This window comes from Saccopteryx bilineata, chromosome 1, assembly GCF_036850765.1.
Source record: "Saccopteryx bilineata isolate mSacBil1 chromosome 1, mSacBil1_pri_phased_curated, whole genome shotgun sequence".
Classification (NCBI taxonomy): domain Eukaryota; kingdom Metazoa; phylum Chordata; class Mammalia; order Chiroptera; family Emballonuridae; genus Saccopteryx; species Saccopteryx bilineata.
The window spans coordinates 20303567-20318378 of NC_089490.1; the positions used below are offsets into that span (position 1 = coordinate 20303567).

General features: G+C 50.7%; 2 protein-coding genes across 4 annotated transcripts in view; one reads left to right on the forward strand and one right to left on the reverse strand.

Moving 5' to 3' along the window:
• The window catches only part of BICRAL (BICRA like chromatin remodeling complex associated protein), a 215157-nt gene that overhangs the window by 101202 nt on the left and 99143 nt on the right, over positions 1-14812 (forward strand). For 2 of the 3 annotated variants that reach the window (XM_066249010.1, XM_066249514.1), the window contains exon 1: positions 7150-7168. The exons of the other annotated variant lie outside the window; for it this stretch is intronic. The gene's annotated coding sequence lies outside the window, so the exon portion shown is untranslated. Of the gene's footprint in view, positions 1-7149; positions 7169-14812 lie in introns of those variants that run through there. 3 annotated transcript variants of the gene reach the window in all.
• Positions 5535-6930, reverse strand: TBCC (tubulin folding cofactor C). The gene has a single exon (XM_066252948.1). It carries the CDS (start codon positions 6883-6885, stop codon positions 5866-5868), a length of 1020 nt encoding a protein of 339 aa, XP_066109045.1. The 5' UTR covers positions 6886-6930; the 3' UTR covers positions 5535-5865.

Consider the following 14812-nt stretch of genomic DNA (forward strand, 5'->3'; position numbering starts at 1 on the left):
GTTTTGCATTTTTCTGAAGCTGGAAACAGGGAGAGACAGTCAGACAGACTCCCGCATGCGCCTGACCGGGATCCACCCGGCACGCTCTGCCCACCAGGGGGCGATGCTCTGCCCATCCTGGGCGTCGCCATGTTGCGACCAGAGCCACTCTAGCACCTGAGGCAGAGGCCACAGAGCCATCCCCAGCGCCCGGGCCATCTTTGCTCCAATGGAGCCTTGGCTGCGGGAGGGGAAGAGAGAGACAGAGAGGAAGGCGCGGCGGAGGGGTGGAGAAGCAAATGGGCGCTTCTCCTGTGTGCCTTGGCCGGGAATCGAACCCGGGTCCTCCGCACGCTAGGCCGACGCTCTACCACTGAGCCAACCGGCCAGGGCCAGGATCTGGTATTTTGAAAAAGAAAAAGCTCCAGGGAATGGGCACAAAGTCTACAAGAGGTTGGAGGGGATGGGATCAGGTGGAAGAGAGGTGCCTTTAGAGAAAACAGCGGAGAAGATGGAAGACTTTTCAAATCCTGAGGAATGTGGAGGGGGTGCCAGTTGAATGGCCTCTAACATGTCAGGTGAGGCATGCAATTTTGAGCTTTAGGAAAGTGAAAAATGTCTGGGGTAGTTGGCATAAATAATGTGATGGAGGCCATTCAGGAAGGCAGGACAGGCTGGCTAAGCAGCAGGAATGCTCAGTTGAGGTCAGCAAGCATTCACCACCAAGATTTTGTGATTTTATTATTATTTGTTTGTTTGTTTTTTGTTTTTTGTATTTTTCTGAAGCTGGAAATGGGGAGAGACAGTCAGACAGACTCCCGCATGCGCCCGACCGGGATCCACCCGGCACGCCCACCAGGGGGCAACGCTCTGCCCACCAGGGGGCGATGCTCTGCCCCTCCGGGGCGTCACACTGTCCCGACCAGAGCCACTCTAGCACCTGGGACAGAGGCCAAGGAGCCATCCCCAGCGCCCGGGCCATCTTTGCTCCAATGGAGCCTTGGCTGCGGGAGGGGAAGAGAGAGACAGAGAGGAAGGAGAGGGGGAGGGGTGGAGAAGCAGATGAGCGCTTCTCCTGTGTGCCCTGGCCGGGAATCGAACCCAGGACCTCTGCACGCCAGGCCGATGCTCTACCACTGAGCCAACCGGCCAGGGCTGATTTTGTGATTTTATTATCTATTACAAACTCCAGGTTAGCAAAAGGTTCAAGGGGGTCATTTTTTAGATGTAATTAGTTACCTTCCCCGTAAGAATGATCATTCCACACATACGAATTACATGCACATTAGGGCCACAAGCATGGCTTCTCCTGGAATGTACTTGGTGTTAATCTGTCAGTCTTCAAGTCTTCAAGAGCATAGTCCTAGGGTACCGGGCATAGTTTCTTTTTTATTTTATTTTTTTGTATTTTTCTGAAGTGAGAGGAGAGGAGGCAGAGAGACAGACTCCCGCATGTACCAGGCCAGGATCCACCCAGCATGCCCACTAGAGGGCGATGCTCTGCCCATCTGGGGCCCTTGCTCCATTGCAACCGGAGCCATTCCAACACCCCAGGTGGAGGCTATAGAGCTGTCCTCAGCCCCCTAGGCCAACTTTGCTCCAATGGAGCTTTGGCTGCGGGAGGCGAAGAGAGAGATAGAGAGGAGAGGGGGAAGGGTGGAGAAGCTTCTCCTGTGTGCCCTGACCGGGAATTGAACCTGGGACTTCCACACGCCAGGCCAATGCTCTACCACTGAGCCAACTGGCCAAGGCTTGATCATAGTTTCTAATGCAAAGATACGGTTGAGAATTCGTTACAAAATGTCTTTTTATTATCAGGATTATTTGTCCTAAATAATTGATTTTATTCCTTCTCTTTGTACAAACTGAAACTGATAAAGATCCTTTTCAAGTCAGCTAACAGTTGAGGGGGAAAATGTCTGGATTAATGTTGGACTAAGGAATAGAGCTCGGCTACACTTGCTTTTCAGTGAGTAAGACAGACAGAAAGGGAGGGAGATGAGAAACAGCAACTCATAGTTGAGTCACTTTAGTTGTTCATTGATTGCTTCTCATCCGTGCCTTGCCAGCGGTAGGGGGTTGGGGGAAGGGGTCCACGATCCCATACTCAAGCCAGAGACCCTGCGCTCAAGCCAGGTAAGCCCTTGGTAAAGCTGCAGGCTTTTGAACCTGGGAAGTCAGCATCCCAGGTCGGTGCTCTGTCCACTGCGCCACCACTGGTCAGGTTCAGCTACCCTCTTCACTGGCCTCATTTCTGCCTCCAATTTGTGACTTGATCCTGTTCCTCCTCATTTGTTTGTTATTTTGTTAGATTTCACATATTGTAGAAACCACTTTAAATCGTTTTTTTGGGCCCTGGCCAGTTGGCTTAGTGGTAAAGCGTCAGCCTGGAGTGCAGGAGTCCCAGGTTCGATTCCTGGCCGGAGCACACAGGAGAAGCACCCATCTGCTTCTCCACCCATCCCCCTCTCCTTTCTCTCTGTCTCTCTCTTCCCCTCCCACAGCCAAGGCTTCATTGGAGCACGGTTGGCCCAGGCGCTGAGGATGGCTCTGTGGCCTCTGCCTCAGGCTCTAGAATGGCTCTGCTTGCAATAGAGCAACACCCAGGATGGGCAGAGCATCACCCCTGGTGGGCGTGCCGGGTGGATCCCAGTCGGGCACATACGGGAGTCTGTCTGACTGCCTCCCCGTTTCAGGCTTAAGAAAAAAAAATCCTTTTTTTGGAACAAGATAGAACATATAAATATTAAACATATAAATACTTAAGGTCCTTCAAGCACATTAACATTGTGGTAATTATTAAACAAAAAGCAGTTAGTAACAGGCCACTAGACCCAAAAATGCTTTTTTAAAATCTTTCAACTCTCCACTTAAGAATAATGACCACTAGTGTATAGAGCAGAAAGCCAAATTTGTAACCATTGTCTAGAATATGGAATTATGGAACCAAACCTGTACAAAATGAGTGCAAAAATTAAGGCAGATGTATACCTCAATTTTTTTGTATCAGGACATGTAGTTTAATTATGCCTGAGAATTTTTAAAAAGCAATTTGCCTTTTATATTGGATGCTTTTCAACTTACTTAACACTATTCAAAATCACTAGCTTGCAGTGGGTTAAAAAGGTAGGCTATGGAGCCAAACAACTTTGTTTTAAATTCCAGTCCACCAGCAAGTGTGAACTTTAGCAACATACTTACATGTTTCCTCCCTTGAAAACCAGTGCTAACAGAACCTACAAGGTTTGGAAGACTTAATAAGTGTAAGGTACTTAGAACAGTGTCGACATTTTTTTCTCTTAGAATATTGGTACCTATAATTATTTTGGGGTGTTTTTTTGTTTTGTTTTGTTTTTTGTATTTTTCTGAAGCTGGAAACGGGGAGAGACAGTCAGACAGACTCCCGCATGCGCCCGACTGGATCCACCCGGCATGACGCTCTGCCCACCAGGGGGCGACACTCTGCCCCTCTGGGGCGTCGCTCTGCTGCGACCAGAGCCACTCTAGCGCCTGGGGCAGAGGCCAAGGAGCCATCCCCAGCGCCCGGGCCATCTTTGCTCCAATGGAGCCTTGGCTGTGGGAGGGGAAGAAAGAGACAGAGAGGAAGGAGAGGGGGGTGGAGAAGCAAATGGGCGCCTCTTCTATGTGCCCTGGCCGGGAATTGAACCCGGGTCCCCCGCACTCCAGGCCGACACTCTACCGCTGAGCCAACCAGCCAGGGCCAGCGGGCTTTTGTTTTTTGTTTTTTGTATTTTTCTGAAGTTGGAAACGGGGAGGCAGTCAGACAGACTCCCGCATGTGCCTGACTGGGATCCACCCGGCATGCCCACCAGGGGGCGATGCTCTGCCCATCTGGGACGTTGTTCTGTTGCAACCAGAGCCATTCTAGTGCTTGAGGCAGAGGCCATGGAGCCATCCTCAGTGCCGGGGCCAACTTTGCTCCAATGGAACCTTGGCTGGGGGGGGGGGAGGGGGGAGAGACAGAGAGGAAGGAGAGGGGTATGGGTGGAGAAGCAGATGTGCACTTCTCCTGTGTGCCCTGGCCGGGAATCGAACCTGGGACTTCTGCACGCCAGGCCAACGCTCTACCAACCGGCCAGGGCTATTTTTGGTTTTTTTTTGGTTTTTTTTTTTGTATTTTTCTGAAGCTGGAAACGGGGAGAGACAGTCAGACAGACTCCCGCATGCGCCCGACCGGGATCCACCCGGCACGCCCACCAGGGGAGACACTCTGCCCACCAGGGGGCGATGCTCTGCCCCTCCGGGGCATTGCCCTGCCAAGACCAGAGCCACTCTAGCGCCTGGGGCAGAGGCCAAGGAGCCATCCCCAGCGCCCGGGCCATCCTTGCTCCAATGGAGCCTTGGCTGCGGGAGGGGAAGAGAGAGACAGAGAGGAAGGAGGGGGTGGGGGTGGAGAAGCAAATGGGCACTTCTCCCATGTGCCCTGGCCGGGAATCGAACCCGGGTCCCCCGCATGCCAGGCCGATGCTCTACCGCTGAGCCAACTGGCCAGGGCCTATTTTGGGTTTTTTATGGAGGGTTTTTGTTTTTTGTGGGTTTTTTTTTTTTTGTATTTTTCTGAAGTTGGAAACGGGGAGGCAGTCAAACAGACTCCAGCATACGCCTGACCGGGATCCACCCGGCATGCCCACCAGGGGGCGATGCTCTTGGTGCGACCAGAGCCATTCTAGCACCTGAGGCAGAGGCCATGGAGCCATCCTCAGCGCCTGGGCCAACTTTGCTCCAATGGAGCCTTGGCTGCGGGAGGGGAAGAGACAGAGAGGAAGGAGAGGGGGAGGGGTGGAGAAGCAGATGGGCGCTTCTCCTGTGTGCCCTGGCTGGGAATCGAACCCAGGACTCCTGCACACCAGGCCAATACTCTACCACTGAGCCAACTGGCCAGGGCCTTTTTTGTATTTTTCTGAAGTGAGAAGCAGGGAGGCAGAGACTCCCTGCATGCACCTGACTGGGATCCACCAGGCATGCCCACTAGAGGGCGATGCTCTGTCCATCTGCAGCATTGCTCTGTTGCAGCTGGAGCCATTCTAGCACCTGAGGCAGAGGCCATGGAGCCATCCTCAGAGCCCGGGGCCAACTTTGCTCCAATGGAGCCTTGGCTGCTGGAGGGGAAGAGAGACATAGAGAGAAGGGAGGGGGGAAGGGTGGAGAAGCAGATGGGCACCTCTCCTGTGTGCCCTAGCCAGGAATCCAACCCGGGACTTCCACACGTGGAGCCAATGCTCTACCACTGAGCCAACCAGCCAGGGCAATTATTTTGGTTTTAAAGTTGGGAAGACTCATAAGTTTACTGGGGTCCAAGACAAAATTTTGGACCCAAACCAGTTGATGACCAGCAGGATTCCACAAGCCCAAACTTAGGACAAGTGGACCCTTTTCAAAGAATGTCCTATTGAGAAATACCTACCAGCAGTCAAACCTTCAAATCAGAAAGTTTTCATTAATGGTACTTTGCACAGGTTTGGTACCATAATTCCACATTGATTAGTTTCTACTAGGGCCCCCCGCCCCCTAGAATTCACTGATTAAACAAGTACTTATTGAAGGACTGCTTTATTATACAGTAGGTTTTAAATGCCACAAATCAAAAAAACCAACGGAGAACCACACTCTTTCCCCTTTATCGCTTCAAACTATCATAGTCAAATAATAGCACCTAGACAGTACTAAAATAGCAAAAATAATTTAGAGCCTTATACCTGTCGTGAATTTAATGGAAATCACAAACAGGAACCTATCACAATTTCAAGTCTTAAATACTGAAAACATACACTGTGTGACAGCAATAAGTAAACTTTGGTGTCCCATTAGTTGGCGTCAGTCCCACATGGGAAGAATTTGGTAGGAGTGAAGAATAGCAACAACTGCTTAGTCCCACGAGATCATTCGTTCTTCTTCAGGAAGAATACTCCAGTTCGGGGAGGCCTCATCCCGGGCCAGCCAGTTGAAATCGTCAACGTCGTCCCAGTTATTTTTGCTCCTATCTAAACCAGAGCTCTCAAAGTCTTTGTCGATCCCGGGGTAGCTCCAGGTGTAAGGGGCGAACCGGATCCCGTTGCAGTCCTCCACGATGGCCCGGCTAGTCACCTGAAGGAAGATGCGGGTGTTTCTCGTAGTGTGTACCCGGAGCTGTTGGCAGGCCACGGCCAGCACGCACTCACTGCAGTCATCCAGAAACACAGAGGCGGACACCGGGCCGCAGAGCACCGTGCAGCTGCGGGCCTTGGTCAGCCGCAGGGTGTTGGGATTGCCATACAGTTTGATCTTACAGTTGCTCAGTTGGGTCAAAAGGACGTCTCGCTGGTGCAATTCCTCCGCTCTCTTCTCCAGGACTTGGGACTGCAGGTTGGAGAAGCCGCAGAGCCATCCGGAGCCCAAGCCTCCCTCCTCCTTCAGGGGCGGCGAGGAGGCCGGGATGCTTTCCGCCGCCGGGGCGCCAGGAGCCGCCTCTACTTTGGCGGCCGAAGGGGCCTCTTTCCTCCGCGTCTTGAATGCGAAACGCTTCTTGGGCTGCACCTGCTGGCACCGGTCGGCCAGGGCCTCCTGCAACCGCGCTAGCGCCTCCTGTCCCTGCCGCACGTCGTAGGCGGGCAGGAACAAAACCGAATCGCTGAGAAGTTTCTGCAGCCCCTGAAGCCGAGCGGCCACCTCCTCCAGCCGTTCGACGGACTCCCCGCCCGCTAGAAGCTCTTCCACGGCTGCTCGCTCCCGAGCGAAGGCGGCGGCGATAAAGTCGCTCTTCTCCTCCTCCACCTCCTGGTTCTGTCGCTTTTGCTTCCGTCTTTCTACCTCCAGTTGCCTCTCCTGCTCTCGTCTCTGAAGCCGCTCAGGCACCAGGATCCGGTCCCCATTTCCTCCCACCGGAGCGGAGCAACTAGCAGTCTCCATCTTAACTGCAAGCTTCCTTTCTCCTGCCTTCCTTCCTCCTGGAGCGTCCTCCGTGAAGCCTCCCACCAACGCGCCCATTGATTGGCCGAACACGATGACATCAAAAGATCGGCCTTATTTTCTTTGCCCATTGGTTCCTCCATATATGGGGGCGAGGCTTGGGCGGGGCAAACTGACAAAGGGGGTGGAGAGACAAAGGTCCTTGTGGATGGGTGGGGTGGGAGGCAGGCGGGGGAAGGTTTTTTCCTCTTAAAGGGGCAGGACTTATTTCCGGGATTGTGGGGTGAGTTGCAGCAGCGGCAGCTGCACATGTGGGTTTGTTTATAAGAACAAGGTTAGAAACTCGCAGGCTTCCCCCTCCCCCCCAGCTTCTCCCTACTACCCCCTTACAGGCCAGAGATCTGTTACTGGTGGGGAGAATGTGTGCGTATGGTGGGTGGGGGGACAGGTAGTGGTGAGAAAGATGGAGGGGGGGGACATTGCACCGCCCGGCGCGCGCAGGAGGAAGAGGCATCTGGAACAGCTGGCTAGGGAGCCGCTTGCATGCCTCTTGGTTTTTCTTTTCTTTTCTACCACCCCTGCCCCCAACCCATTTCTGCCGCCCCGAAACCCTGATCCTACCCGCTTCCTCCCACCTAGCCGCTCCAGTTCGGCGTGGCCGGGGGCTCCGGGTCCCCGCAAGCAGTTACGGGGGCGGGAGAAGAGGGAGGGCACCCAGATGAGAGAGACTGGGTTCCTCATTGTAGCCGGGGTTACGGGGGTGTTGGGGGAGCCTAAAAACAGATTATTCTTTTTTTGGTCAACTGCGGCAGTCCGCGGGGTGGGGGCGGGGGGGATGAGATTCCACAACCCCTTCCTCTTCCTCCCACGCCGTCCCGCACCTTCGCTGTCACTCTTTCGGCAGCTGGGCGCCGCTGGGCGCGCTGGGGTGAGACCCCAGCCCTGGGCTCTGCAGTTCTCCCTGGGGTTGTCGATCTTTAGGAAAGCGACGGGGGAAATGTTAACATTATTTGTAGAGGTGGTGGGAGGGCTTTGTCGCCGGAAGTGAATGCGCCGAGCCCAAAGCCGAATCCAGCCCGAGGTGTGAGTGGGCAGCCCAGGCGGCGCAGTCCCTAGCGAAACCCAGGGCAGCGGCGGCAGGGCAGCGGGCCGCCGAGAACCTGGACGCGGCCAGCTGCCGGCGCGGGCGACCTCGCGAGCTCTCTGCAGCCGGGCCGAGCGTCGGGGCCTCTGCGGCCCGGCCCATCCTTCCAGTCTTGGGTTTCACCCTTATCTCCCCTCCCCCCACACACACTTCCCGGCCTTCGTCGGTTTTAATTGGGGTATTTAACTGCCAACTTGACAGTTCACCGACATGCCTGCATTTTCATGCAGAAAAAGATGGGAGGAAAGAAAAGAATTAGGACTCATCTCCGATTCTTCACGCCCCACTCTCATCCTTTCCTTTCCATTTAAAACAAAAACACGTAAATTCCCGTATTTCTCCACTGAAAGTCAGCACAGGTCACCCGTTCGGCAAATCCCGCGCGGGGGTGGGGGTGAGGTGTCCTTGTTGGTGTGTGTACGTGCACCTGATGGAAATGGGGTTCTGGAAATTTCCTGTGCTTACGCTTATATACGCTATTCTTCGTCTTCCTTTGCTTTGTTTCCTGGACAAGATAGATGAGGCTTTTTGGGTTTTGTGCGGTATGGTTCTGAGGCAGGTGAATGAAATATAGCTGGTTATCTTGTCTGAGTCATTCAGCTTTATGTCTTAAGTCATAGCTGCTGTAATTTATGAAGAGTTGATTTAACCAAGGAAGGTTTAGAGAAGATTTATTTTGCTAGGAGTGAAAGAAATCTGACCTGCCTCTCTTGAGTTTTTCAGCAATTGGCTTTGTCTCACAAAAATTAGGAAAGTTTGTAGTCAAACAAGGTTTATTGGACTTGGGAGTTACAGCTGGGGTCAGGGGACATTTCTGCATTAGTCATAGTGAATCTAGGAATGGTTGGTGTCGTCTGTATCAGAAGGCCACGAATGTCATTCCACTCTTTCAGGAGTTTCATTTCTACCCAATGACAGATTTGGACATAAGAGTCCAGTACTTCATGAGTTTCTGGATATTTTTAAGTTGGCTATTTCAAACTTTTATGGGAAAGAAGCAGTAAAGGATGAAAATGAACAGGTCATCCGGATGACCCAATGTTTAACGTTAAAGGCAGTTTGAAAGACTGATGTGAAGCCTGAGTGGGAATGGGCAGAGGTCAGTGGTGTGGTCATCATGAAGCATTGGCTTGATGGTTTTCTACAGCCCGCAGCACAACTGTGAGGTGGAGATGTGACTCTATAACCACCCTTCCGAGTTCCAAAGCCGTAGGAAGGCTGTGAAGCCTCTAGCATTGCCAGGATGTATTTGTATCCTCTTTCTAACATTTGAGGGCACCCCGTTCAGTGTGCGTCCTTGAAATAGATCCTGGCTCCTCAGATGTAAGTGCCTGTTGTGATGGAAGTAGTAAAGAGGAGGAGTGCAACAGTAGAAATGTGACAAAAGGCAAGCAGCCATGAGTTCTGAATCCTACTTTCAAAGATATCTTCTAAGGTATATGAACTTGTGAATCAAAGTATTGCGCTCTTTTAGACATCTTAAAAAGTGAAAGAATTCGAAGGCCTTAAAGTCTTTAAAAATTACTTAACAAAAATTTAGATGCCTGACCAGGCAGTGGCCAAATGGATAGAGCACAGGACTGGGACATGGAGGATCCAGGTTCGAAACCCCGAAGTCACCAGTTTGAGCGCGGGCTCATCTGGTTTGAGCAAGGCTCACCAGCTTGGACCCAAGGTCTCTGGCTAGAGCAAGGGGTCACTCGATCTGCTGTAGCCCCCCCCCACCCCCCACCCCCCGTCAAGGCACATATGAGAAAGCAATCACTGAGAAACTAAGGTGCCACAACAAAGAATTGATGCTTCTCATCTCTCTCCCTTTCAGTCTGTCTGTTTCTCTCTCTGTCTCTGTCACACACACAAAAAAAATTAACAAAAATTTAGATACTTTGGGATTCTTTTAGTTAGATTTGCTTTTTAATGTTTTGTTGTTTTGAGTGTTGAGAGAGAGGCAGAGAGAAGACACGGGAACATTGAGCTGCTCCTGTATGTGCCCTACCAAGGAATTGAACTGGCAACCTCTGCGCTTCCGGACGATGCTCCAACCAATGAGCTATCTGGCCAGGACTTAATTTTTATTGATTTTTAGAGAGACAGAGAGGAAGGGAGAGAGATAGGAGGGGGGAGGGAAGCATTCATTTATTTTTCCACTCAGTTGTGCATTCTTTGGTTGCTTTCCGTGAGTGCCCTGACTGGGGATTGAACCCACAACCTTGTCATTTACAGATGATGCTCTTAACTGACTGATCTAACTGAACTGAGCTAACCAGCCAGGGTTTAATGTTTTGAATTTTCAAACATAGCAAAATGGAGAGAAGCCTGTCAGGTGTCCATCACCCAGCTTTAACCATTAACAATTGACGGTCTTTTTTCTTCTAAAATCCTAGCCTATTTCCCATCCTACTTCATTCTGATTATTTTGTAGTAAATCCCAGACATTATATTAATTCATACTTTACAATCTATAAATATTTCAGTGTGTATCTCAAAAAGATGAGTGCCTTTTTAAGACTTTTTTTTGTGACAGAGAGAGGGACAGACGGACAGTAAGGGAGAGAGATGAGAAGCACCAGTTCTTTGTTGCGGCACCTTAGTTTTTCATTGATTGCTTTCTTATATGTGCCTTGACCGAGGGCTACAGCAGAGTGAGTGACCCCTTGCTCAAGCTAGCGACCTTGGGCTCAAGCTGGTGAGCCTTGCTCAAGCCAGATGAGCCCATAGCTCAAGCCAATGACCTCGGGTTTTGAGCCTGGGTCCTCCGCATCCCAGTCTGATGCTCAATCCACTGTGCCACCGCCTGGACAGGCAATGATGAATGCCCTTTTAAAACGTAACCACAATACTATCAACTATCACTAAACTCCAAAAAAGTGGTGATATATCCTTAATATCATTAGAGTTCCAGTCTGTATTCACATTTCTCTGATTATCCTATCATTTCCTTTTTATTTATTTATTTTTTTAATGTTTATTTTACTGATTTTAGAGAGGGATAAGGAGAGAGCAGGAGATAGACAGGAACATCTGTTCCTGTATGTGCCTCGACCAACTGAGCTCTCCAGCAAGGGCAATAATTTCCTTTTTACTTATTTATCTATTTACTTATTTTATTTTGAGAGTCCATTTATTAAAGCTGGGGGCAGTGAAACAAAAAAGAGTTTAGTGCAGAAGAAGCCACAAGACAGCGTAGGCAGGGCTGCTTCTGCTCCCTGAGAAGAGGCCCGGTGACAGAAGTCAGCACAGGCGGGGCTGCTGTCATCTGACTGGGGAGTCAGAGAGAAGGGGGCCTTGGAGACGGACTCAGGCAGTTAGCCCAGATGAGCTGCCGCTGCTCACTGCCCCCCTGGTTGCGAGTCTCATGGGGACCCTTAGAATTTAGGAGGTACACGCCTGAGACGGAAGAAGGGGGTGAAGGAAAGGCACGTGTGTGCTCCCGGGAGGCAGAGCATATTATCATTTCCTTTTTAAAGTTATTTTATTTGAATAAAGATCCAAACAAGTTCCATATAAATTATCTAGTTAATATGTCCCTTAAATCAGTGGTCCCCAACCTTTTTTGGGCCACAGACCGGTTTAATGTCAGAAAATATTTTCACGGACCGGCCTTTAGGGTGGGACGGATAAATGTATCACGTGACCGAGACAAGCGTCAAGAGTGAGTCTTAGACGGATGTAACAGAGGGAATCTGGTCATTTTTAAAAAATAAAACATCGGCCCTGGCCGGTTGGCTCAGCGGTAGAGCGTCGGCCTAGCGTGCGGAGGACCCGGGTTCGATTCCCGGCCAGGGCACATAGGAGAAGCGCCCATTTGCTTCTCCACCCCTCCGCCGCGCTTTCCTCTCTGTCTCTCTCTTCCCCTCCCGCAGCCAAGGCTCCAATGGAGCAAAGATGGCCCGGGCGCTGGGCATGGCTCTGTGGCCTCTGCCTCAGGCCCTAGAGTGGCTCTGGTCGCAATATGGCGACGCCCAGGATGGGCAGAGCATCGCCCCCTGGGGGGCAGAGCACCGCCCCTGGTGGGCGTGCCGGGTGGATCCCGGTCGGGCGCATGCGGGAGTCTGTCTGACTGTCTCTCCCTGTTTCCAGCTTCAGAAAAATGAAAGAAGAAAAAACAAACAAACAAAAAAAAAAACATCGTTCAGACTTAAATATAAATAAAACGGAAATAGTGTAAGTTATTTATTCTTTCTCTGTGGACCAGTACCAAATGGCCCATGGACCGGTACCGGTCCGCAGCCTGGGGGTTGGGGACCACTGCCTTAAATCACTTCTAAGTGCTTTCTCTCTCTCTCTCTCTGTTGTTTTGTTGGAAAAAACTGGTCATTTGTTCAGTAGAGTTTCCAAGAGTCTGGATTTTGCTGGTTACATCTCCATGTTATGTGTGCTAGGTTTTGAATATTTGTCCTATGTATTTGATCTTTTAATGTCATAAAGGGAATGTTTACATATTGATTATACCATGGAAGCCAATAACCAAGTAGGGAAAATATTTAAGCACAACAAAATGGTCTTCGAGTATAGCTATACAGCAAAGAATAAAGTCTTTTGCTGTTCTGCGGAGTTTGTCAGGGACCAGTGCTGCAGAAGATGCCAGCCACTCGTAGGCACATAAAGCAGATCCAGGCCCTGGGTTCTAGTAGCTCGATGTCAGAAGGAGGTGTCGTCTCTCCTGGATGTAACGCGTTCATTGAAGAGTGCTATATGTCGACTATCACATGGTGGACAAATATTCCTACCTTGGCGACTGACATTTCTGACACAAAGACAGTGAAGCTGGGGGGGTAAATGCTGTTCTCGAAAAGGCTCCAGCCTACAACTGAGGTGCTGCATCTCTCTCTCCCTTCCCGTCTATCCCTGGCTCCCTCACTCTCTCTGTGAAAAGAACAAAAGAGAAAAGAAAAGGCTCCAGCCTGACCAGGAAGTGGTTCAGTGGATAGAGTGTTGGCCTGGGATGCTGAAAACCCAGGCTTGAAATTCAGAGATTGCCGGCTTGAGTGCAGGGTCATCCGGCTTGAGCACGGGCTCACCAGCTTGAGTGCAGGGTCGCCAATTTGAGCGTGGGATCATAGACATGACCCCAAGGTCACCGGCTTGAGCCCAAGGTCGCTGGCTTGAGCAAGAGGTCACTGGCTCAGCTGGAGTCCCTGGTCAAGGCACATAAGAGAAAGCAGTTAAGGAACAACTAAGGAGCCACAACTATGTATTGATGCTTCTCATCTCTCTCCCTTCCTGTCTGTTTGTCTGTCTCTCTCTTTCTCTCTCTCTCTCTCTCACTCTCTCTCTCACTCTCTCTGTCTCTTACTGAATAAAAGAAGAAGAAAGGCTCCAGGCTGGTTTGGGAAGCAGGACCAGAGCAGCCCTCCTTTCCGCCTTGGCCCAGGCTCCGCTCCCCCCCAGCACTTTCTGGAACTTTTCCCATCATCGTACACCGGAAGCCGAGCACAGAGTTTATTAAGCACTTACGTGTTCAGCACTGAGCCAGGAGGCCTGCAGGCTGCCAAGGTGAATGAAGACAGACTCAGCCTCTACCCTTGAAGAGGCCCCGTCTAGGCAAATAGTCACACAAACATGAAAGCTGAACGGTGACAACTGCCAGCTGTTACAAAGGAAGGAGGAACAGAGAGTGTGGCACTAGTGGGCGGTTTGACCTTGGTGGGGAGGTCAGTGAAAGCTTCCCCACGGGGCCAGAAGGGTGAGAAGTAATTCAGGAGAGGTGACTGAACTCTGAGGTGTCTTTGAGGTGTCTGGGCTCCGGGGGTCCCTGGGACTCTCTGGAGAGCTGTCAGGGAGTGCGGTGGGCAGGAGGCAGACTGCAGGGTGAGCAGAGGGGTGGGAGTGGGCTAATGGAGGAGCACTCTTTGGAGAAGTTTAGGAAGAGGAAGGGAGAATAGTTGGGGGTGGGAGGAGGCCAGTGAGGTGTTTGTGATTTTTACAGAAAAAGAAGACTTTAATGTCCAGATTATAAGGGTCCTGAAAAGGTTGGTGGGGTAGGGTGTGGGGAAGGACCCAAAACAAGGATTAGTTGTAAGTGGGAGGAGGGACAGCTTCTCTATTGCAATGTTTTGGGGTTTTTTTCCTATTGGAGTGTTTAACTTTTTATTATGAATATTTTCCCATTGTAGCAAAACATTTTTATCTCGACCCATCGTAACAGATGTACCGTAATTGAGACAGAAGCTTTTTTTATATTTAAAATGTTTTATTGATTGGTTGATCTTAGAGTGGTAGGGAGAGAGAGAGAGATTTGTTGTTCCACTTATTTTTGCATTAATTGGTTGGTTCTTGTATGTGCCCTGTCTGGGGCTTGAACCCCCAACCTTGGTGTACTGGGATAATGCTCTAACCTAACTACCCAGCTAGTTCTAATCTCTCTCTCTTTTTTTTATTTTTTTTTTGGCATATTTTTTGGCATCTCCTCTTAGCAAGCAAGTTTCTTCAACTTAAAATAATTTTCCTTTTGGCCTGGCTGGTGGTGGTGCAGTAGATAGAGCATCAACCTGGAATGTTAAGGTCCCAGGTTCGAAACCTGAGGTTGCCGGCTTGAGGATAGTCTCATCTGGCTTGAGCGCAGGCTTGCCAGCTTGAGCGCCAGGTCACCAGCTTGAGCGTGGGAGCGTAGACATGATGCTGTGGTCACTGGCTTAAGCCCGAGGTTGCAGGCTTGAGCAAGGGGTCACTGGCTTAATTTGAGGCCTCCTCCATTAAGGCACATATGAAAAACAATCAATGAACAGCTAAAGTGTTGTAATTACAAGTTGATGCTACTCATCTCTCTTCCTGTCTCTCTCT

Bases quoted from the DNA above. Each gene is read 5' to 3' on its own strand.
- TBCC (XM_066252948.1), bottom strand. From the start codon at position 6,885: ATGGAGACTGCTAGTTGCTCCGCTCCGGTGGGAGGAAATGGGGACCGG.